This window comes from Phyllostomus hastatus, unplaced genomic scaffold, assembly GCF_019186645.2.
Source record: "Phyllostomus hastatus isolate PE091 unplaced genomic scaffold, TTU_PhHast_1.1 phas_contig_150, whole genome shotgun sequence".
Taxonomy (NCBI): domain Eukaryota; kingdom Metazoa; phylum Chordata; class Mammalia; order Chiroptera; family Phyllostomidae; genus Phyllostomus; species Phyllostomus hastatus.
In genome coordinates this window covers 26,949,961-26,975,291 of record NW_025333611.1, presented here as the reverse complement: position 1 = coordinate 26,975,291, position 25,331 = coordinate 26,949,961, and the positions used below count along the sequence as shown (strand labels likewise).

Sequence of the window (25,331 nt, the reverse complement as noted above, 5' to 3'; positions counted from 1 at the left end):
GCAGTTTATAAATACTGGGGGAAATACTTCACATTTAGGTACAACTTTAACAGTGACAGTCTCTCAGTTGAACTGGTATATTGTAAATACTTTGCTGTTGCAGCTTGTGCAATGCACCAGCAATGACTATGCACACATAGTCATTGGTGCCCTTCTTTGGTGCCCTTCTATGGCCATCAGCAATACTGCCCATTTTATTTCACTCATTTCATTAGGTTGTAGGAGTAATTTTAATAGTATCTAAGTTTCCTATTATGGTATCACTATAAGACACTCCTCTATTTCTTAAAAAAACAAAATTTTGAAAAATCTTTCCTTTTTCATCATGAGAACCTCTTATAAAGGTTGGGTAACTTGAATTCTGAACTTATATAATTTGTGCTACTTAGTAAGTAGGCCTTATCCCTGTTCCTGAAAATTGCTCTCAGGTGTCCCTGTGACTGTGTGACTCTGCAATGATCTGATATAGGCAGAAATACTTTGTGTGCAAGGGATATGCAACTTTCATTCCTTATGCCTTCATTTAGTTCTGCTAATTTGGAATTCATGAATGTCTAGGGCTACACACATTAGTGATATTTGGATACCTGGAAATTGTAGCAATAGCTTGAGGGCTATCCCTGAATTCAACTTAGGAAGGAAGGTTTCAGTTTCTAGATGCTTTTGTCTTCACGGGAGGTCATGGAGTCGTGGCACAGTACACAGGGTAAATAAGAATGTGATATGATATGACCAGCTGGCATGGAGAGAAGAGGAAGTAACAAATGAATATTGGGAAAGAAATCACATCTAGGAGAGAGTATATACAATACTGAAGCTTTAAAATATAATTTGGAAATATCCATTGGCCTCAAACTGTGTCAAACATATTTGGATGGTGTACTAGGAATACATTCCAGAATCAGAAAGATACATATTTTAAATGACTAGGAGAGCAATATATGCAATAATAGCACATGGAAAATATAATTTTGTTTGAATGGGTAATGGGTTGCTTTTAGGAAATATTATTCCCAGTTAAATAAATTATTGTACAACCATATGGTGGGCTACTACACAACTAAAAAATAAATGGAAACCCTCTTTATGTACTGACATGAAACGATCTTCAAGATGTAAAGAATGAACAAAGAAGGCTGAAGAGCATGGTGTACATATATATACTTCTATATATGTATAAAAGTAGGGGTGAACATTTATAAAATTCTACTTCACTATACAAAACCTCTCTCTGAAATAGTACACACAAAAAAGGGAAAAGAATTTCTTCTGGGATAAATGTGTTACTGAAAGCGGAGAGGAAAAGTATAGGATATGCTGAACTATGTGAATGTATACCTATTTAAAAACAAATAAATACAACTCCAAAAGAGAGAAAAACGTTCTTTGCAAAACATCTGCAAGCTATTGGAGCAATTTCACGGGAAAACCTCTGGGCGTCGCTGCAGGTCAAAAGAAGAACGAGAGACTGAGACGCATTTGGGAGCCTTTCAGAGGGTAACTTCCTGCTCAAGCCAACCGCTCGGGAGAGGCCGATACAGATTTGGTTACAGAAAACAAAAGCAGAAAAACTACCCCTACCCTGGATTTTGCCACCCACGCAGCGGAGCAGTAGCAGAGGGAGACAGAAGATGAGGCTGAGCGCAGGGAGAAGCAGCCCAGCGCGGTGGCGGCAGGTATTGTTGCCCTTTCTGCTGTCTTTGTTCCGCGGAGCCCTCCTGGACCAAATCCGCTATTCAGTTCCCGAGGAGCTGGCCAAGAACTCGGTGGTAGGTAACCTCGCCAAGGATCTGGGGCTCAGTGTCCGGGACTTGCCCGTCCGGAAGCTGCGGGTTAGCGCGGAGAAGAAATATTTCACTGTAGACCCTGACAGCGGGGACTTACTTGTGAGCGACAGAATAGACCGAGAACAGATTTGCGGGAAGAAGCCTGTGTGTATTCTGGATTTGGATGCTGTCGCTGAAAAACCGCTAAATATTTTCCAAGTAGCAGTAGTCGTGCAGGATATAAATGACAACATTCCATTATTCAAACAGAGGAAAATTGATTTAAAAATTGTGGAATCCACTAAGCCAGGTAAGAGTTTTCCACTAGACCCAGCCCTGGATTCTGATGCTGGTCCTAATTCACTGCAAAGATACCACCTTAACGACAATGAGTACTTTGATCTTGTGGAGAAACAGACTCCGGATGGACATAAATATCCTGAGTTGATTCTGAAACATTCCCTGGACAGAGAGGAGCAGAATTTTCATCAACTGATCCTAACAGCTGTGGACGGTGGAGACCCACCCCAAAGTGGCACCACCCAGATCCAAATTCAAGTCACCGATGCCAACGATAACCCCCCGGTGTTCAGTCAGGACGTGTATAGGGTCAGCCTGCAGGAGGGCGTGCCCCCAGGCTTCTCCGTGCTTACAGTGACAGCCACAGACCAGGACGAGGGCATTAATTCGGAGGTCACCTACTCCTTTCATAATGTGGATGAACAAGTGGAACGATTTTTTAACTTAGATAAAAGAACAGGAGAAATCACGACAAAGGATAATTTTGATTTCGAAATTGCTAATAGTTACACTCTCGGTATAGAAGCAAAAGATCCCGGAGATCTAGCAGCCCACTGCAGTGTCCAAGTGGAAATTCTCGATGAGAACGATTGTGAACCTGAAGTGATTGTGACCTCAGTTTTTACTCCACTTCCAGAGGATTCACCACCAGGAACAGTGATTGCCTTGGTAAAAATAAGAGATAGAGACTCTGGAGAAAATGGAGAAGTTTACTGCAGAATATTGGGAAAGACAGAGTTTACATTGAAATCTTACTCAAAGAACTATTACAAACTGGTGGCGGATGGGGCTCTAGACCGAGAGCGGACTCCAGAATACAACGTCACCATCACAGCCACAGACAGAGGAAAGCCGCCCCTCTCCTCCAGCACCACCATCACTCTGCACATCTCCGACGTTAACGACAACGCCCCGGTTTTCACACAGTCCGCCTACCTGGTCCACGTGCCAGAAAACAACCCGCCAGGGGCCTCCATTGCTCAGGTCAGCGCCTCCGACCCCGACCTGGGACCCAATGGCCTCATCTCCTACTCCATCGTGGCCAGTGATCTAGAGCCACAGGCGCTGTCATCCTACGTGTCCGTGAACCCACAGAGCGGCGTGGTGTTCGCTCAGCGCTCCTTCGACCACGAGCAGCTGCGCGCCTTCCAGCTGACGCTGCAGGCCCGTGACCAGGGCTCGCCAGCGCTCAGCACCAATGTCAGCCTGCGGGTGTTGGTGACCGACCGCAACGACAACGCGCCAAGGGTGCTTTACCCAGCGCTGGGGCCTGACGGCTCTGCGCTCTTCGACACAGTGCCGCGCGCCGCTCAGCCCGGCTACCTGGTCACCAAGGTGGTGGCGGTGGACGCGGACTCGGGACACAATGCCTGGCTATCCTACCACGTGCTGCAGGCCAGCGAGCCTGGACTGTTCAGCCTGGGGCTGCGCACGGGTGAGGTGCGCACAGCGCGTGCTTTGGGCGACAGGGACTCGGCCCGCCAGCGCCTGCTGGTCGCTGTGCGAGACGGGGGACAGCCGCCTCTCTCAGCAACTGCCACGCTGCTCCTGGTCTTCGCTGACAGCCTACAAGAGGCCTTGCCGGACCTCAGCGAACGTCCCACACCCTCTGACCCCCAGGCTGAGTTGCAATTTTATCTGGTGGTGGCCTTGGCCTTGATCTCCGTGCTCTTCCTCCTGGCGGTGATTCTGGCGGTGGCCCTGCGCCTGCGACGCTCCTCCAGTGCTGCTGCTTGGGGGCTGCTTTCAGCCTGGTCTCAGTTCCAAGTCTGCACCTGGGGTTCTTCCCAATTACAGTGAGGGGACTTTGCCCTATTCCTACAACCTGTGCGTTGCTTCCCAGTCAGCTAAGACGGAGTTTAATATTCTCAACCTGACCCCAGAAGTGGCTCCCCTTCAGGATCTCCTCTGTGAAGATGCCTCTTGGGTACCAAATACAAATCATGGAGATGGTGAGGGCCTATTTGACTCAGATACGGGTTTAAAGGTAAGTTTAATTAACTTTTTTTCATTTGGGTTTCAGTGTTTCTTAATAGATCACTTATCTGGAGTAGGAGTCTCCATTTCATATTTGTCTTGTGGGTTGAATTGAGGGAGTCTTCTGCCCTAATTATCTTAATCTTATCTAATCAAATCTTGATGCAGTTTTCTGCCTAATGTGTGAGATTTATGTGTTTATAATTACAAGGCTTTACTACCTGAGATACTTCTTTCCTCATCTTTACAATCCTTCCCTCTGAAGGTTTATGTGTATCACATTCAGGGATTTTATTTCTCAAATTTTTGTTTTACTGACTCTTTAAATCGTAGTACTTCAGAATAAAGAGAACTTCCCATCTTACTAGTTTGGGGAAACTGGGAAGGAAACAAAGAAAGGAAGAATTTTCTCCAATGTCATGGTTGTTGACAGCAGAGCATGAGTAGGACTGACTTGAACACCAGACTTCTAAGTGTCTTTACAAGCTAAGTGCCTTTCTAGATCTATTTTAAAAGGATGGGCAAAGTTTGAGGTCTGCAGTGTCAGCTATTAAGAATGTATTTAATAATGTGAGAAATCTTTCTCTCTCATGCATAGTAGCAAATTACTCTTGTGAAAATTGTACATTGAGAAAAATTTTGAAACCCATGCTCACATTCTGTACTTAACACTTTATTTTTGAAATTTTCTATTTATAGATATAGAATATCTTCATTTTCTTCAATGCCCTATGAGCATATCATTAAGTAAAATTATTTCCTCTCACTTAATGCACTCTCTGAAATGTTCTTTTTTTGGTAGTCATGAGGTTGTTCTTTTTCTGCTACCATCTAAAGGTGATAATATTAAGTATCTGCCTCAATGTAGAAAGTCCACTGGCTGTTCACTGTTAAGTTATGGATATGTTTTTCTGCGTGGGTGATGAACTAAAGCCCTTTCCTCTGCAGTCACTATATGGATTCCCCCCCAAGAGTCTGTCACTGTATAATGTCTAACTCCAATTTAGACATGTTAATAAGAAAATAAAAATAATGTATAGCTAACCCAACTCAAGCGCTCAGTCTAATATAGTATAGCTGCAATATTTCTAGTGTGAAAAACTTTTTCAAAGACCTCACAACTAACAAAGTGGGCCCTTAATTCTTTCTGCATATGACAACTAATGCAATTTAAATGAATTAGTAGGCCTTTTTTGCAAAGGTGCATTGAGAGCTAGACTTCTCTTATTTCCTTGGCATTCTTACGTACAAATGGGCATGTTGTCATAAATATATCCTAATACAAAAATGAAATCTTAAACCTACAAAAGTAAGAATTACAAGGTTCTAATTTAATGGACTCAGCATAGGTAAGAAGCAAATAAGGGACAAAGGCTCAATGGCATATTAAATAAAACTTTTCTAAAGAAGTCAAAAGAATCTAATAATTGATCTCAGGGGTTTGTGGAAGTCTTGCTATTTCAGAATTAAATCTTAATTAAATGTAAACAATGCCACACAGTAATACATGAAGGTTATGGCTAAATTATTAGAAAGAAAATATAATTAAACACTTAGGAAATAAAAACAGAATTGGTGTAGTAACTGGATAGGACTCTGAGCGTCGCTGTTCACCAAAGTGGGGAAGACGCTGCTGATGCAACCCGCCTCTGCTCCTTCCGCACTAAACACAGCACAGACCAGACAAGTTCCAGGGAGAAGCCTTCTACCCGCGTTCCTCTCCCGTGTCCAACAAGGAATATGTACCCTTTAACTTTAAAGAAATAAGGAAACAGCAGGCTGGAACCAGGACTTAGAGAAAGCTGGTCAGAGAGAAGGCAATGGCGGATCCATTGAGGGGCTGGGGCCGCAGGGAGCTGCTCCTGCTCTTTCTGTTCTTGGGGATGCAGCCGGGAGCCAGGGCCGGGCAGATCCGCTACTCAGTGAGGGAGGAACTGGACAAAGGCTCCTTCGTGGGCACCATCGCCAAGGATCTCGGGCTGGAGCCCCAGGAACTGGCGGAGCGCGGAGTCCGGATCATCTCGAGAGGTAGGACGCAGCTTTTTGCTCTAAACCCGGGAAGTGGCACCTTGGTCACTGCGGGCAGGATAGACCGGGAGGAGCTCTGCTCTCAGACGGCGCGGTGTTTGGTGAGTTTTAAGATCTTGGTTGAGAATAAAATGAAAATCTATGGAGTGGAAGTAGAAATCATCGATATTAATGATAACTTCCCACGTTTTCGGGATGAGGAAGTAAAAGTAAAAGTTAATGAAAATGCAGCTACAGGGACACGGTTAGGGCTTCCCTTCGCTAGAGATGCGGATGTCGGTGTGAACTCCCTCCAGAGTTACCAGCTCAGCTCCAATATACACTTCTCTCTGGGCGAGAAAAGTGGAAGCGATGGACAGAAATATCCAGAGCTGGTCCTGGAACAGCCCTTGGATCGAGAGAAAGTGGCTGTTCACAACCTCCTCCTCACAGCTCTAGATGGCGGAGACCCCGTACTCTCTAGCACTACGCACATCTGTGTGATGGTCCTCGATGCAAACGATAACGCACCCCAATTCACTCGATCAGAGTACAGAGTGAGTGTTCTGGAGAACGTACCTGTGGGCACTTGGCTGCTCACAATAACCGCCACGGATCCAGATGAGGGAATAAATGGAAAATTGACCTACTCTTTTCACAATGAAGAAGACAAAATTTCACAGACTTTCCATCTTGATTCTAGCCTGGGTGAAATTTCAACAGTGCAATCACTGGATTATGAGGAATCCAGATTCTACCTCATGGAGGTGGTAGCTCAGGATGGAGGTGCTCTTCTTGCCAGTGCTAAGGTGGTGGTCACAGTACAGGATGTGAATGACAATGTCCCGGAAATGATCCTCACTTCTCTCACCAGTTCAGTCTCTGAAGATTGTCTTCCTGGAACTGTAATTGCGCTGTTTAGTGTACATGATGGTGATTCTGGAGAGAATGGAGAGATTGCATGTTCTGTCTCCAGGAACTTGCCCTTTAAATTGGAAAAGTCAGTAGATAATTACTATCACTTATTGACGACGAGAGCTCTGGACAGAGAAGAGATCTCAGATTATAACATCACAATAACTGTCATTGACCGAGGAAATCCACCCCTGTCTACAGAAAACCACATCTCCCTGAAAGTGGCAGACATCAATGACAATCCTCCAATCTTCCTTCATACCTCATATTCTGCCTACATCCCAGAAAACAATCCCAGAGGCATCTCAATCTTCTCTGTGAATGCCCATGACCCTGACAGTGGCCACAATGCCCAGGTCACTTATTCTCTGGCAAAGGACATGTTTCAGGGAACACCTCTTTCCTCCTATGTCTCCATAAACTCTGACACTGGAGTTCTGTATGCACTGGGCTCTTTTGACTATGAGCAAGTTAGAGACCTGCAGCTGTGGGTGACAGCCAGAGACAGTGGAGATCCTCCACTTAGCAGTAATGTGTCACTGAGCCTGTTCATCTTGGACCAGAATGACAATACTCCTGAAATCCTGTACCCCACACTACCCACTGATGGTTCCACTGGTGTAGAACTGGCACCCCGCTCTGCAGAAACTGGATATTTGGTGACCAAGGTCGTGGCAGTGGACAGAGACTCAGGCCAGAATGCCTGGCTGTCCTACCGCCTGCTCAGGGCCAGTGAGCCAGGGCTCTTTGTGGTGGGGCTGCACACAGGTGAGGTGCGTACCGCAAGGGCCCTGCTGGACAGAGATGCACTCAAGCAGAGCCTGGTGGTGGCTGTTCAGGACCACGGCCAGCCCCCTCTCTCGGCCACTGTCACGCTCACGGTGGCCGTAGCTGACAGCATCCCAGACGTTCTGGAAGAGCTGGGCAACCTGGAGCCCTCCACCAATCCTGATGACTCCAGCCTCACACTGTACCTAGTGGTGGCAGTGACCGTAGTCTCCTGCGTCTTCCTTGCCTTTGTCATTGTGCTGCTGGCACTCAGGCTGAGGCGCTGGCATAAGTCACATCTGCTCCAGGCTTCTGGAGGGGGGTTGGTGGGTGTTCCCGCCTCTCACTTTGTGGGTGTGGATGGGGTGCAGGCTTTCCTGCAGACCTATTCCCATGAGGTCTCCCTCACTGCAGACTCGCGGAAGAGTCACCTGATCTTCCCGCAGCCCAACTATGCTGACACGCTCATCAGCCAGGAGAGCTGTGAGAAAAGCGAGCCTCTTTTGATATCTGAGAAGAAAAATGCAAACGAAGAACTAGACGTTGTTCAGGTGAGTTTCTTTTTTCAATAGGAATGCTTTGAGCATTGTGCTTATTTGTTTTCTTAATTATTTTTCTTTCATGTTCAAATTTAATTATATAAATTGTGAATCATTATTTGCTTCATTTAGAGGCTAGTTTAATTTGAGAACTCATATGTTCTCCATTTATTTTCTAATTATATTTTGGATATAGTGTCTTATTATTTCAATATGTGGAGATTTTAGAAAATCTAGCTGATGTCCATAGACTTAAATGAAATAAGTACTTTATTATTTTTAAACAAGAACTTTAAAAGTGGTAAAGCATAATCACTTTGCCCAAAGACTTTCTTACACTCAAAACAATTATTATCTTAATATTTGAGTTGTTCGATTATTCTAAATTGTTAGATATAATATTTTATTTTGAATATTTGCCTAAACATGAACACCAGATATGTTTTAGGAAGTATATCTGCTGCTTGCATAAGGAAATAATTTACATACTTAGATAAATCACTGGAAGAATACAAAAAAGTTTTGCATGAAGAATATCAGAAAAATAGATTAAATTTATATTGATGATAATGTCTGTGACATTCTGATATCTGGAAAGTTTGGATTAAGCCTTAAAATTATTAGAATGTGTATTAGTTGAGAGAAGAAATCAGTGAGGAGCCTTAGAATTGTGCTTTATTCTGTAGTGCAGTTTAAAACCTCAGAAAATTTAGATACTGCTGCACTCATTGAATTCAAATATGCCACACACCTGGCACCTTCTGGTTACAGGTAACCCTTTCACTTTTCAGAATCAACAGATACCTGAATGTTTGTATACAATTCTGCTGTATTTAAAAAGTCTAAGATTTGTGTTTGGAAAATTACTTAAACTTTAAAATGGTTTCAAATTTTAGTCCTGGCTGGTGTGGTTCAGTGAGTTGAGTGCTGGCCTTCAAACCAAAGGGTCACTGGTTTATTCTTAGGGCACATGCCTAGGTTGCAGGCCAGGTGCTCAGCTGGGGGCACACAAGAGGCAACCACACATTGGTGTTTCTCTCCCTTTCTCCCACCCTTCCCCTCTCTCTAAAAATAAGAAATATATATATTCTTAATTGTAAAAGAATAAAATGGTTTCAAATTTTAAAACTCATTTCTCAGGGGCTGTGCTTATCTTAAATTAATAGATATTTCTTAACAAAATTGTTCATCTATGGGTCTTAAACTTCTTGAGTATATGCTGTGTATACTTTACACAATAAAATGCTTGACTCACATACTGAGTGTATATATTGTATTATATATACTCTATTCTCTTTTAAATGTTTGAATCTTTAGTTGCATACATGTTCTGAAAAGATAGCTTTCCTGTACTAATTTAAATGTTCATAGTGTTGGAAAGGCACTTGTCAGTCATGTTTTAGAACAAAGTCATGCATCATTAGTGTTTTTAATGTTGGAATAGAAATACCAATGAGTTTCTGTCTAGAGTCCTGAATACAATAAGCAGTTTAAGGTGCTCTAATAATGATAGTGAACTATATGAATGAATGAATGAACTATATGAGTTCAATATCACTACACTCCTGTCAAACTTTAGGATGACAATATATTATGTAAGTTTAAAACACAATTTGGTATAAACAAAGTTAAAAATAAATAAAACAATTGCTTTGTGAAGATTTCTAGGGTGGAAATGGAATAGAAACTGTAAGACATCTATCAGAAATGTGGAAATTCGCATGCCTGTTGATGAGGAAAGAGTGTCAATAACAAAGCATTAGACTGATCAGATTATGACCTGTGGACCAAGGAAAGCTGGGTGGCATAGATTACCCTCTTTGGGATATATAATCATAAGGACTTATACTTGATCCCCATAATCCAAATAATTCACCACTGTTAAGCTACTTGAGAAGAAACAATGCAATTAAAAATGATTGCAATGTATTGTGGAAAAATAAAATGAGTAGAATAACTTTTAAGTGATAGTCACTTAATTAAAAGTAGACACTTGGAAACTAAGGAAAATGAGTATCACCCCGGCTGGCGTAGCTCAGTGCATTGAGCATGGGCTGCGAACCAAAGTGTCGCAGGTTCGATTCCCAGTCAGGGTACATGCCTGGGTTGCAAGCCATGACCCCCAGCAATCGCACATTGATGTTTCTCTCTCTCTCTATCTCCCTCCCTTCCCTCTCTAAAAATAAATAAATAAAATCTAAAAAAAGAAAAAATCTAAAAAAAAAAAGGAAAATTAGTATCTTGCTTCCTACCACACTTCTATTTTGTAAGGACAAACAACTTCCTTTATGCCTATCAATTATTTGGAGAAGAGTATGATAAATATAAGATAGAAGAAAGTGAAGCATAGGATAAAACTAAAACCTATGAGATTTATTACTTTTATGCATTAAAATAGAGTGGAATAACAATACGCATCAAATTTTTTAAGAATTTACATATTACACCTTCTGTCACCACCAAAACTTTCATTTGTATTATTTTCTATATATTATTTTATTTGGTACTCAATTCTACTAAGGCAAGCAGGGAAGATGTTATTACGATCATTTTATGGCAATGGAAACTAAAAGCACAACTATGCCAATCAATATCTTCAGCAAGGTATCCCTGCTCTTTGACGAGTAAAACTCACTTGATTTGAGTGAGTAAAGTTCACATTCAAAGAAATGACAGCCAGAAATAAGATGTAGTAAATATTTTAAATGTTATATCCTTGTAAAATGGATACAAAAAGTATCTGTATCAGACACAGTGGAATTGTCTTGTAGGAGGCTTCGTATTTGGAGCATATTTAGTAATCACTACTGCAGTTCTGCAGTCGAGACGCAGGGTGTCGCTGTCGGCTAGTACTAAGGGAAGTGCCAGCTGCTTCTGACGCAAAGGAATCGCCATCAAACTGCAGAACCGGGAGAACCGCGCACTTTCTCTCCGGCTCTCTGCAGAAGAGAGATCTATCAAAGGACCTGCTTGCCAAGACAAATCAAGGAATCGCTATTGCTCAGAGAATTCTTCGGATCGTTTACGATCGCTGTTCTTCGGAATCAGTAAGGCAAAGATTCAGAAAAGGGAATGGGAAACCTCTGCGGACCTCAAGGCCGGGCAGGGTGGAGGAGAATGCCTTTTTTCCTGCTGCTGCCTTTGTTCTGCCCGGCGCTTTCCGAGCCGATCCGCTACACTATTCCGGAGGAGCTGGCTAGGGGCTCCCTAGTGGGGAACCTCGCCAAGGATCTGGGGCTTGGCATTCGAGATTTGCCTACTCGGAACCTGCGGGTTAGTGCTGAGAAGAAATTCTTTACAGTGAGCAGGGAGAATGGGGACTTACTTGTGAGCGATCGTATAGACCGTGAGCAGATTTGTGGCAAAAAGTCGACGTGTGTTTTGGAATTTGAAATGGTTGCTGAAAAGCCTTTGAACTTTTTTCATTTAATTGTGGTAATTCAGGATGTCAACGACAACTCACCAACCTTCAGCCAAAATATCACTGAACTGGAAATTAGTGAGCTGGCCCTAACTGGAGCCACCTTTGTCTTAGAATCTGCACAAGACTCAGATGTAGGAGTCAATTCTCTGCAGCAGTACTACCTCAGCCCTGACCCACACTTCTCTTTGAACCAGAAAGAGAACCCTGATGGCAGTAGGTACCCAGAACTGGTGGTGAAGGCTCCCCTCGACAGAGAAGAGAAGTCCTGCCACTACCTGGTCCTCACCGCTGTGGATGGGGGTGAGCCTGCCAGGAGCTGCACTACCCAGATCAGGGTGGTTGTGGTGGATGCAAACGATAACCCCCCAGTGTTCACCCAGGACATGTACAGGGTCAGCATTCCAGAGAACCTGCCAGTGGGCTCCTCTGTGCTAAGAGTGACAGCCACTGACTTGGATGAGGGCATCAATGCTGAGACCACCTATGCTTTCATCAACATTGGTAAAGCAGTGAGACAACTGTTCAAGTTGAACAGTAAAACAGGAGAACTCTTCATTGGCGGAGAACTGGACTTTGAAGAGAGACAGCAGTACATAATCGGGGTAGAAGCAAAGGATGGTGGACATCACACAGCACATTGTAAAATACAAATAGATATTTTGGATGAAAATGACAATGCTCCTGAGATAACCCTGGATTCTGAGTCTACACTTATACAAGAAGATGTAGAGCTAGGGACTGTGGTTGCCCTGATCAAAACACATGACCTGGATTCTGGATTTAATGGGGAAACTCTGTGCCAACTAAGTCAAAGTTTCCCGTTTAAAATAGTTCAAGAAACAAAAAATACATACAAGCTGGTAACAGATGGAGCCCTAGATCGAGAGCAGACTCCAGAATACAACATTACCATCACAGCCACCGACAAAGGCAAACCTCCCCTCTCCTCCAACAGAAATGTCACCTTGAAGGTAGCTGATGTCAATGACAATGCTCCAGTTTTCCAACAGTCCGCCTACCTAGTTCATGTGGCAGAAAACAACCCGCCTGGTGCCTCCATTGCTCAGGTCAGCGCCTCCGACCCTGACCTGGGACGGAACGGCCAAGTCTCCTACTCCATCATGGCCAGTGACCTGGAGCCACGGGCGCTGTCGACCTACGTGTCCCTGAACCCACAGAGCGGCGTGGTGTTCGCTCAGCGCTCCTTCGACCACGAGCAGCTGCGCGCCTTGCAGTTGACGCTGCAGGCTCGCGACCAGGGCTCGCCCGCGCTCAGCACCAATGTCAGCCTGCGCGTGTTGGTGACCGACCGCAACGACAACCCGCCAAGGGTGCTTTACCCCGTGCTGGGGCCCGACGGCTCTGCGCTCTTTGACACAGTGCCGCGCGCCGCTCAGCCCGGCTACCTGGTCACCAAGGTGGTGGCGGTGGACGCGGACTCGGGACACAATGCCTGGCTATCCTACCACGTGCTGCAGGCCAGCGAGCCTGGACTGTTCAGCCTGGGGCTGCGCACGGGGGAGGTGCGCACAGCGCGGGCTTTGGGTGAAAGGGACGCTGTCCGTCAGCGTCTGCTGGTCTCTGTGCGCGATGGGGGACAGCCGCCCCTCTCGGCCACTGCTACGCTGCACCTGGTCTTCGCTGACAACTTGCAGGATGTACTGCCAGACCTCAGCGAACGTCCTGCACCTTCTGACCCCCAGGCTGAGCTGCAGTTTTATCTGGTGGTGGCCTTGGCCTTGATCTCGGTGCTCTTCCTCCTGGCGGTGATTCTGGCGGTGGCGCTGAGCCTGCGACGCTCCTCTGGCCCCGCTGCTTGGAGTTGCTTTCGAACTGGTGGTGTCTGCTCCAAGACTGGACCTGGGATTTCCCCCAACTACTGCGAATGGACTTTGCCCTATTCCTACAATCTGTGTGCTGCCTCACACTCCTCAAAAACTGAGTTTAAATTTCTCGATATAAACCCTGATAATGCTCCACCACAAGACCTTCTATGTAATGAAGCCTCTTGGTTTGAAAGTACCAGCGATGACAATCCCAAAATGACTTCTGATTCAGTCCATTTGCAACAGGTGAGTTACTTCAAAATCCTTTCCTCCCATGAGCATGATTAGGTTTCTGTTCATTATTTTAGAGGTAAAATGTATATGGGCTAAATATATCCTGATTTTGTGTTTCATTGATTTGGGGAGGGCATGCAATGGGCGTGTTAGAAATTCTTTGTTCACTTATCTGTGTTGCAGTTGATCTTTTATGCAAAGTCATCTTGTGATGGTCTTGAAATTTTTTATTAATCCTAGGGTAATATATCCTGAAACATTTTAACACTTTGGTACCTCATACTCTCATTGTGAGACACGTTATCTATATATAAAATTAAAAGTAAATCTAGACAATTAAGTGGTTTTCTTAATTTCAATGCTGTCAACCCTAAATTTTGTTCTATATACGATACAAATATATTTGCATTGTAGCTCATATATTTAACTACACATGCTTGTTTTAAAAAGAACAAACAGATACTGGCTAAATTAGGGAAGTTCTAATCTATGTGTTAATGAAAATTGATAAGGAAATGTAAAAATGACAATACTTAACTGACACTAAGTGGTTCAAATATGTTTGTGATGGTGCCCTTATTGAAAGTGGGATACCTGGCTGGCATAGCTCAGTGGATTGAGCGCGGGCTGCAAACCAAAGTGTTGCAGGTTCGATTCCCAGTCAGGGCACATGCCTGGGTTGCAGGCCATGGCCCCCAGCAACCACACATTGATCTCTCTCTCTCTCTCTCTCTCTCTCTCTCTCTCTCTCTCTTTCTTTCTCCCTCTCTTCCCTCTCTAAAAATAAATAAATAAAATATTTAAAAAAAGAAAGTGGGATAAACTAAGGCATGGTGGGGTGTGATAATTCAAGATTTACAGAAAAGTGTAATATTTCTGTTCTTCAAGGCTGTAAGAGATAGTGCCACAAAAAAGAACAGTGAAGTTTAGAGAACAGATACAATTATTTAAAAATAAGCTCTTTTATTTTTCCAAATGCTTCTCATTCTTGGGGAGAGGAATTTTATGAGTGTTATCTCTGCAGAGTTGGCAGAATTAAAATCCTCTGTGTGATTTCACAAAACGTTGTAGTACTAAGTTAGGACTCTAAGCGTCGCTGTTCACTAACCTGGGTAAGCAAAGCAAAGAGTACTGGAGTCATACCCTCCAAGCACAGAGCAGGTCAGACACAAAAGCTCTGCAGCTGCGTAAAAATTCTGACCTAAAACGCTTCGCATCTGATTTCTGCTTGTTTATGGACTTTAAACTTTAATTCTGAGAAGCCGGAGAGCGATGTGGCCCCCTACTCATAATACTTCCCGCAGAGAAGTCCGTAAGGAGCCAGTAATGGCTCTGCAAAGGCGCCGGTGCCACAGTGGATTAGTCCTGCTTTTTATGCTGCAGGGGACGCTGTGGGGGGTCCGGGCGCAGGCCGGGCCAATCCACTACTCTATTCCTGAGGAACTTGACAGAGGCTCCTTTGTGGGCAACATCACCAACGATCTCAGGCTGAAGCCTCAGGAACTGGTGGAGCACGGAGTTCGCATCGTCTTCAGAGGTAGGACGCCCCTCTTTGCTCTGAATCCCCAAAGCGGCAGCTTGGTCACTGCGGGCAGAATAGACAGGGAAGAGCTCTGCGATCAAAGCCCACAGTGTGTGGTGAGTTTTAATATCCTTGTTGAGGACAAACTGAATCTTTATCCTGTAGAAGTGGAAATAGTGGACATTAATGATAATGCACCCCGATTCTTAAGGGAAGAAATGGAAGTGAAAATTCTCGAGAATGCAGCCCCATCCTCTCGTTTTCCACTAATGGAGGTCTCTGACCCGGATGTGGGAATGAACTCTCTTCAGGGCTTCAAGCTCAGCGGGGACAGTCACTTCTCAGTGGATGTACCAAGTGAAGCCCCTGGGCCCAAATACCCAGAGCTGGTGCTGGAGCATGCTCTGGACCGGGAGAGAGAGTCCATTCACCATTTGGTTCTTACTGCAATGGATGGCGGTGACCCTGTCCGCTCAGGTGTGGCACGAATTGTGGTAACTGTCCTAGATGCCAATGACAATGCTCCCATGTTTACTCAGCCTGTCTATCTTGTGAGTGTTCCTGAAAATCTGCTGGTAGGTACGCCAGTGTTGTCAGTAAATGCCACCGACCAGGATGAAGGAGTCCACGCTGAAATAACATACTCCTTTGTAAGGATAACAGAAAAGATCTCAAAACTTTTCTCTTTGAATGTGTTCACTGGAGAAATATCAACTTCTGCAAATCTAGACTATGAGGACTCCAGTTTTTATGAGCTAGATGTTCAAGCCCAGGATCGGGCAGGCCTACAAGACAGAGCAAAAGTCTTAATAACAATCTTGGATGTGAATGATAATGTACCAGAAGTAGTAGTCACATTTGGAAGCAAGTCAATTGCTGAGAGTATGCCTCCAGGAACAGTAATTGCTCTTTTTCAAGTATATGATCATGACTCTGGAATGAATGGCCAGGTAACATGTTCCATCTCAAGAAGCCTGCCGTTTGAGCTGGAAAAATTAGTTGACAATTATTATAGATTAGTGACCAATACAGTTCTAGATCGAGAACAGGTATCCGTGTACAACATCACCGTGACAGCCGCAGACAAAGGAGTGCCACCTCTTTCTACAGAAACATTCATTTCCCTAAATGTAGCAGACACCAATGACAACCCACCTTCCTTTCCCCACTCCTCCTACTCTGTCTATGTCCCTGAGAACAACCCCAGAGGGGCCTCCATATTCTCTGTGAATGCTCACGACCCTGACAGCAATGAGAATGCCCACGTCACCTACTCCCTGGAGGAAGACACTATCCATGGTGCACCTCTGTCCTCCTATGTCTCCATCAACTCTGACACTGGTGTCCTGTATGCATTGCACTCCTTCGACTATGAGCACTTCCATGACTTGCAGTTGAGAGTGACTGCACATGACAGTGGGGACCCACCACTCAGCAGCAACGTGTCACTGAGTCTGTTCGTGCTGGACCAGAATGACAATGCTCCAGAGATCCTGTACCCTGCCATCCCCACAGATGGTTCCACGGGCGTGGAGCTGGCTCCTCGCTCTGCAGAACCTGGTTACCTGGTGACCAAAGTGGTGGCAGTAGACCGAGACTCAGGCCAGAATGCCTGGCTGTCCTACCGCCTGCTCAAGGCCAGTGAGCCAGGGCTCTTTGTGGTGGGGGCTGCACACGGGTGAGGTGCGCACTGCACGTGCCCTGCTGGACAGAGATGCACTCAAGCAGAGCCTGGTGGTGGCTGTTCAGGACCATGGCCAGCCCCCTCTCTCGGCCACTGTCACGCTCACAGTGGCCGTGGCTGACAGCATCCCAGACGTTCTGGAAGAGCTGGGCAGCCTGGAGGTCCCACACAACTCTGATACCTCAGGCCTCACGCTGTACCTGGTGGTGGCGGTGGCCGCTGTCTCTTGCATCTTTCTTGCCTTTGTCATCATGCTGCTGGTGCTCAGACTGTGGCGCTGGCAAAAGTCACGCCTGCTCCAGGCTTCTGAAGGAGGGTTAATGGACGTGCCTGCCTCTCACTTTGTGGGTGTGGACGGGGTGCAGGCTTTCCTGCAGACCTATTCCCATGAGGTCTCTCTCACTGCGGACTCTGGGAAGAGTCACTTGATCTTCCCGCAGCCCAACTATGCTGACACCCTCATCAGCCAGGAGAGCTGTGAGAAAAGTGAACCTCTTTTGATTCAGGAAGATTCAGGGTTTTGTAAAGAGGAAGACTCCTTTACTCAGGTGAGATTATTGTTTTTATTGGTTTTATTTGAATAAGAAATTTAAAAATTCTCTTTGATTAGTGCTTAGTTTTCTCAGTGTTTTGCAGTGAATCATAATTTTGAGAAGATTTTTGACAATAAAGTTATATTAAATCTTGGTTTTCTCAAATTTTACCAAAATAATCTTACATATATCTTAGATTTTATGTATTTATTTACTTATTTATTTTTACTTTTCTACTCTTGGCAAGCTCTTTATGCCTGTGGTTACATACATCTCATTTCTTAGGGGTATTTTTCCCATTATGTGACATTTCCGAGATTTTTGTCTTTAATCCTCACTAGAGGACATGCTTAGAAAGGGGGAAGGAGGGAAAGAAACATGGATTGGTTCCTTCTCTTGTGTGCCCTCACCCTGATGGGAGGGGTGCTGGGGGTACCCATCACCTAGTCCTGTGCCCTGACAAAAGTTGAACCAAGACCTTTCAGTTTACTGGACAATGCTCCAACCAACTGAGCTACACCAGCCAGGGGTCTGAGATTATTTTTCTAACATGAAAAAAAACTGAATTACAGTCTCAAAGATCAATATCTTGGTTACCCCCCTCTGTCTCTTTTACTTAATAGCAAGCATTTTTTAAAATTATGGAGATCTGTGAGAGATATTTTCTCTTTCACTACTTCTGAATCAAACATTATTTATATAAAAGATTGAAGTAATTAGGAAGACATAATCACTGGTGTTTGAAAACCTGAGTAATATCCCTGGAACTGTCTGTTACTCATCTTGGGCTGGTCACAACATCTATAGCTCTTAAACTAAAATAAATTTAAAAAGACTTGTCTTATTTACCTCACAGAAATTATGGGGAAATAAAATATAAAAAGTTGCCTAAAGTTTATCAAACTATAAATCAGTATAGTGAACAAATATTTGTTGACCTCACCATTGTTATAACTACTCAATTGCTAACAAATAAATATATGTGTCTGATGCTGTATGCCTACTACAATGCCTTCTTCAATCTTCTGCTGCCTTTTGACACTATTTAAAAATTAAAATTAAACTTTAAAATATGCTCATTAGTGTCTACTTATAGGATGTATCTCTAAAAATAGAGAAGTGACTAGCGAGTGCAAGAATGAAGACTTACTAGTGTCCAAGTAAGGATTTAAACAATTAGCATACTTAACCCAGATAAAATAAGGCTCTGTCACGTAGAAACTCTATTCAAATATTTAAGGAAAGGAGGGTTGTCATTTGAAAAGAATAACTAGTCTAATATATTGTGGCCCAAAGGTGTCATTGAAACTATGGCTTGATGAATAGGCAAATAAAAAAGCAAAGATTTGAGATGTCAAATTTGTTTTATCAGAAAATGGATTGCTAAGGAGGTAAGAGATTCTATTATTGGTGCTCTTCAAAGGTAAGTTGATGCCCATGGAATTAATAGACTACTAGGATAATATAATTTGTTAAGTTGTTGAACTACATGATAGTCAAGTTCTGTTCCAGTTATGAGCTGGAGTATTCTATGATCTGATATATAATCAATTGGTCACTTGTGCATCTAAAATAAACAATTTCACATGTGAAGTAAACAATTGAGAAGATACTTTGAAAATTAGTGAGAACCTCTTCTGTAACCTGAAATTGTCAGTCTTCATACAGACTGATTTAGTTAATGTCCTTAAATTATCTTCTAAGGGTAATATATGTTTTTTCAAATCAATATTGTGGTCATTACATTTCAGCAGTTATAGAATTATTTATCTCAAGAATTCAAATATATATGACTAGCCAAGAGACTCTAGCTATACACATTGTCTAATCTGATTTGCTTAGACATTTTTTATATAATTCTTTGATGATTTTAATCAGAATTTAATAGTAAATGATAATTTTAGAGAACTTGAATCTTGGGTTTTGGTCAAGGGAATCAAATGTTCTTTCATACAAATATTATTATTTATTTTATACATTCTGAAAGTGTAAATGCTATTTGATTATATCACCAGTTCTGGATGATTTAAAGTACCATATTTTGCCATGTATAATGCACTTTTTTGCCTAAATTTTTTAGGGAAAATAAGGATATGCATTATACATGGGTATGATGATTACATGCCATGGGTATAATAATTCTGTGTATAATGTGCAGAAAACATGACATTGTTTTTTGCACATATAAAAAACATGCACATGTAAAGGTGCACATTACCTACAGCAAAATATGGTACATCCTGAACCATCATGTTATAAGCAATGCTCACAAACTAGTTCCATGGATAATATAGTGGTTTATTTTTTTCTCTGCACACTAACTGGGACAGTAGGCTGGTTTCTTTTATTCTCTTACCTGAGTCAGCTGTGACCATTTTGTTTAAACAAAATATTTCACTGACAGAAAAACTACCAGATTCTACTCTCACAATGGGAAATCACTCATGTGGACTGACTAAGTGTTAAATCCTGGCAACCATGTAATTTGCTAAGTTCTAACTAAATGAAGCTCTTTGACCTATGTACATTACAGGTTATATGAATAAGATAGGCAGTCTGAGATTTTGAGCATATACTAAATTTTGAAGCATCAGGGAAAAATATACCAAATAATTGGGCTATTTTATCATCTGTGAAAAGCACCAGTTTCTGATCAAACTTCTGTTGAATTGCCAATTATTAGAGAGGAAGGAGTAAAATCTCAGAGGCAATCATTGGAAAATACATATATCTGCCTGAGAATGACAACTTAAACATAAGTCAAAACAAGTGGTTCTTCAATTTTAAAAAAGTTCTATAAAGAAAGGGGAGAAGATAACTTAATGCCTGGGAAGTCAAATAAATCTTCCATGTAATTTTTTAATGCAAGGAAACAAATGAAGGTCAAAATTCTGCCCCAAAACTTCAATAATAACATACTCCCTTTAAAACTATAAAATTCTAAAAGTAAAACTATAAAATATTTTAACTAGATAGTAGGCTTATATGTAAGCATATTGTGGTGCTCTAGTAGAGATACTTAATATTTAATTTTAGGTTGTAAAATAACTTAGAAAACTTGATACTAGAGATAGTGCAGCCATTTACTCCCTGAAATATGCTTTATGTTCAGAGTACATCTATAATCTCATTTGTCTATATATTATTTATTTATTTAACTCCAAGAAAGGTGCCCAAAGTAATGTTAATTGAGACTTTTAAGAAATAATAGAACAAGAGACAAATATATGATGACACTATGAGTTTTGAAGTATCAGATAGAAAGAGATCATGGCATTGGGAGCCATAGTATCCAGACATGAAAGTTTTGTTTGCAAATGTCTGCAAGTACTCGTGATCTTTGATGACCATATATTTTGCTTACATGAGCAAGAATTTCAAAATTGCTACTAAACAAACAATGTATAACTCTTGTTTATGGAATTAATCTGTAATACTCATATTGGTCCCCTTAATCAAAAAGTTCTTTCATCTACTTGATGAAAACAAACATGACTATTAGTTATTTTAACAGAATGAAACAGCATTTCATTCAAAGTATTCCCTATATTTTGGAGCAATGCCATCAGAGAACACCAACTAGGCTAATCATTTTCAATGTTACCTCTGGTCCCTTCTTCTGGCGCTGCTGGCTGCTCTCCTGGGGCAAACACAATTTACAAACCAGGGCTGTCTTGCTACATCTTCATTCCAAAACACCTTTTTCTTCCTGCAACTATGTGGAAGGAAGATTTATTTAATTCCTGCCAGATAAAAGTAGCCTCAGGTCAATCAACAATTGAGTTTCACTTAATTAACATCAGTGTAGAAATGAGTACTTTTAAGGATCCTCTCAGGGCAGTCCTGCTTGTATGCTCAAAGGCTGTCTGTCTAGAGACACATTTTTCTTCAATTATTCTAGAATAGGGTAGGATGATTATTTGAATTGCATAATGAAAAAAAAGCAGTCAAACCCACTGTCTTATGAATCAACAACCAGTAGAAGCTCTGCTTATTTTGGCCTTTTGCACAAAATGTGTTGCTTCTATAGCTGATTGTTGCCACTTGGATTCTCATCTCTAACAGTACTTTTTGAGCATAAAACAGCAACTAAGGCCAACAGTGATTCCTCTTTTTTCTCAAAAGACTGGGAGTGAAGATACCCATATTCTAACATTGGTTCTACTATTACATAGTCCAGGACAAGGCAATTCCCTCTCATTTTTAAAAATCATAAAAATGAATGTGTTGGACTAAACCATCTCCAAAGTTCCATCCAATCTAAACTTTCTTGAATTATCTCTTCACATTTTAAAGAAAGTTTTTGACTCTCTGAGTTTTATGTGGTGGTGTCTACAGCACAGTGATATTCAATAGCATTGAATTAATTTATTTTACTTCGATGTAAACATTTTCTATGTAACATTTATCTTACATATACACACACCATTTAATAAATCATGCTTTTTAAACCCATAATGGCTGCGTGTAATGAAATGTGAAGCAGTGCCCAAGAGTCATTTCAAAGTTGCAATGCAAGCCAAAGAATTTTGAAAAAACAAAAGGATTAATAAACACAAGTGAACATTGTTACATCAATTCACAGTTTCTTAAAATTGATTTTTAAATGATGGAGCAGATATATGGGTTAAAGAAATATAAACGGAAGAATTTTGAAGAATGAAACAACTTTTCTGAAAAATCAGTTACTGGTATTTTGCTTCAATATGGTGCAGTAACATAGTAAGGACTCTGAGCGCCGCTGTTCACCAACCGGGAGAAAAAGATACGCCGCCGGAACTACCGAGTTTTACAACACAAAGAAACACCAGGCTGAGAAAAACTCTTCCAAGAGGCACCAAACGCAGACCTCTATTCTACTGGATTTGGGGTTCCTTTTCCGAATACAGAGGCTCCACATCGACACACCAGCACCCAGAAACACAGCAGGAGGTAGTCCAGCGTCTAATGATCTGCAGGACAGCAATGGCAGCTCCAAAGAGGGGCGGGGATTATAGAGGATTCATCCTGCTCTCCATCCTCCTGGGGACCCAGAGCAAAGCGTGGGCAGGACACATTCTCTATTCTGTGCTGGAGGAGACAGACACAGGGTCTTTTGTGGGTAATATCGCCAAGAGTCTGGGGCTGGAGGCCCAGGAGCTGGCGGAACGCGGAGTCCGAATCGTCTCCAGAGGTAGGACGCAGCTTTTCTCTCTGAATAAGCGGAGCGGCAGCTTGGTCACCGCGGGCAGGATAGACCGGGAGGAGCTCTGCGCTCAGAGTGCGCGGTGTCTGGTGAGCTTTAATATCCTGATGGAAGATAAAATGAATCTTTACCCTATAGAAGTGGAAATAATGGATATTAATGACAATGCTCCTAGGTTCTTGACTGAAGAAATGAATGTTAAAATAATGGAGAATACAGCTCCTGGGGTGCGGTTTCCGTTAAAAGAGGCTAGGGATCCGGATGTGGGTACAAACTCCCTCCAGAGCTATCAGCTCAACCCCAATCGCCACTTCTCCCTGGCTGTGCAAACTGGAGATGACGGAACTAAGTATCCGGAATTAGTGCTGGAGCAAGTGCTGGACCGGGAGGAAGAGGCAGTTCACCACCTTCTCCTCACAGCCTCTGACGGTGGTGACCCACCCTTATCTGGCACAGCCCGCATCCAAGTAGTGGTGGTGGATGTGAATGACCATGCACCAGTCTTCTCTTTGCCCCTGTACCAAGTAACTGTCCCAGAGAACGTGCCAGTGGGCACAAGACTGCTCACAGTAAGTGCTGTTGACCTAGATGAGGGAATCAATGGGGAAGTGACTTACTCTTTTTGGAAAATTATTCCAAAAATTCTACAGATATTCCAGCTGAACTCCCATACAGGAGAATTATCAACTTTAGAAGGCCTAGATTATGAAGAATCCAGCTACTATGAAATGGAAGTTCAGGCTCAGGATGGTCCTGGTAGTATGACAAGGGCTAAAGTACTGATCACCATTTTAGATATGAATGACAATGCCCCAGAAGTGACTATAACATCTGTAAGCAGCTCAATCCCTGAAAACACGCCTCCTGGAACAGTAATTGCTCTTTTCTACCTTCAAGACCGAGACTCTGGGAAGAATGGTGAGGTGACCTGCACTATTTCAGAAAATCTGCCTTTTAAGTTAGAAAGATCAATAGACAACTATTATAGATTGGTGACAGAAAAAAACCTAGACCGAGAAATACTCTCTGAATACAACATCACATTGAAAACCACAGACAGTGGAACCCCACCCTTGTCCACAGAAACTCACATCTCACTAAGGGTGGCAGACACCAATGACAACCCACCTTCCTTTCCCCACTCCTCCTACTCTGTCTATGTCCCTGAGAACAACCCCAGAGGGGCCTCCATATTCTCTGTGAATGCTCACGACCCTGACAGCAATGAGAATGCCCACGTCACCTACTCCCTGGAGGAAGACACTATCCACGGTGCACCTCTGTCCTCCTATGTCTCCATCAACTCTGACACTGGTGTCCTGTATGCATTGCACTCCTTCGACTATGAGCACTTCCATGACTTGCAGTTGAGAGTGACTGCACATGACAGTGGGGGACCCACCACTCAGCAGCAACGTGTCACTGAGTCTGTTCGTGCTGGACCAGAATGACAATGCTCCAGAGATCCTGTACCCTGCCATCCCCACAGATGGTTCCACGGGCGTGGAGCTGGCTCCTCGCTCTGCAGAACCTGGTTACCTGGTGACCAAAGTGGTGGCAGTAGACCGAGACTCAGGCCAGAATGCCTGGCTGTCCTACCGCCTGCTCAAGGCCAGTGAGCCAGGGCTCTTTGTGGTGGGGCTGCACACGGGTGAGGTGCGCACTGCACGTGCCCTGCTGGACAGAGATGCACTCAAGCAGAGCCTGGTGGTGGCTGTTCAGGACCATGGCCAGCCCCCTCTCTCGGCCACTGTCACGCTCACGGTGGCCGTGGCTGACAGCATCCCAGACGTTCTGGAAGAGCTGGGCAGCCTGGAGGTCCCACACAACTCTGATACTTCAGGCCTCACGCTGTACCTGGTGGTGGTGGTGGCCGCTGTCTCTTGCATCTTTCTTGCCTTTGTCATGGTGCTGCTGGCACTCAGACTGCGGCGCTGGTCCGCCTCGCGCCTGCTCCAGGCTTCTGAAGGCGGGTTAATGGGCGTGCCTGCCTCTCACTTTGTGGGTGTGGACGGGGTGCAGGCTTTCCTGCAGACCTATTCCCACGAGGTCTCCCTCACTGCGGACTCCCGGAAGAGTCACCTGATCTTCCCGCAGCCCAACTATGCTGACACCCTCATCAGTCAAGAGAGCTGTGAGAAAATAGATCCCATGTCAACACCCATAGATTTTCATGAATGTAATCATGAAGCCCAAAGCATTCAGGTGAGTTCAGTCATTCATTTAACTTGATATCCTCGAAAAATGATATTTTGTGTAAATGTCTCCATTGTTTGTGAAGCCAGTGTTTTGAAGATAGCATGGAAAAAAACTTTAAAAAACAAAAGCATGTTAAATGGTTTATTTCAGTAGTGATACTTTAACATGGAACACTTATAAATATAGGATTTGGTGTCATTTCCATAGTGAATGCCTATGGACAAGATTGTGAATAAGTGGACTACTACATTTTTATACCTTCCACCTATTTTCCTCTTAATGTTCTTAATTCATGTAGTTTATAAATGAGAATGAATTATGTCTTTCTCATTGTACCAAGTTAGCAAAAGACTTCTCAGAATTCTCTGTAGATCAGATCTATAAAAGGCTGTTGCTAGTTGTCAGAAGTTTTTTTCTGTCTGGATTCTGCCTCCATGTTCCTCAACTTGATG

General features: G+C 43.2%; 2 protein-coding genes across 7 annotated transcripts in view; both read left to right on the top strand.

Moving 5' to 3' along the window:
- LOC123807960 (protocadherin gamma-C4) overlaps positions 1 to 25,331 on the top strand; it is a 151,569-nt gene that overhangs the window by 29,680 nt on the left and 96,558 nt on the right. Inside the window, exon 1 of one of the 6 annotated variants that reach the window (XM_045822163.1) lies at positions 5,758 to 8,284. The exons of 4 other annotated variants lie outside the window; for them this stretch is intronic. In XM_045822163.1, coding sequence (XP_045678119.1) covers positions 5,864 to 8,284 — 2,421 coding nt within the window. In that variant the 5' untranslated portion in view covers positions 5,758 to 5,863. Of the gene's footprint in view, positions 1 to 5,757; positions 8,285 to 11,217; positions 13,769 to 25,331 lie in introns of those variants that run through there. One more of the 6 variants, XM_045822135.1, reaches the window with a different exon arrangement.
- Positions 22,399 to 24,912, top strand: LOC123807601 (protocadherin gamma-A7-like). Its single transcript, XM_045821575.1, is given in 2 exon segments — positions 22,399 to 24,071; positions 24,073 to 24,912. Coding segments are annotated over 2 exon segments (2,469 nt in total). The 5' UTR covers positions 22,399 to 22,442.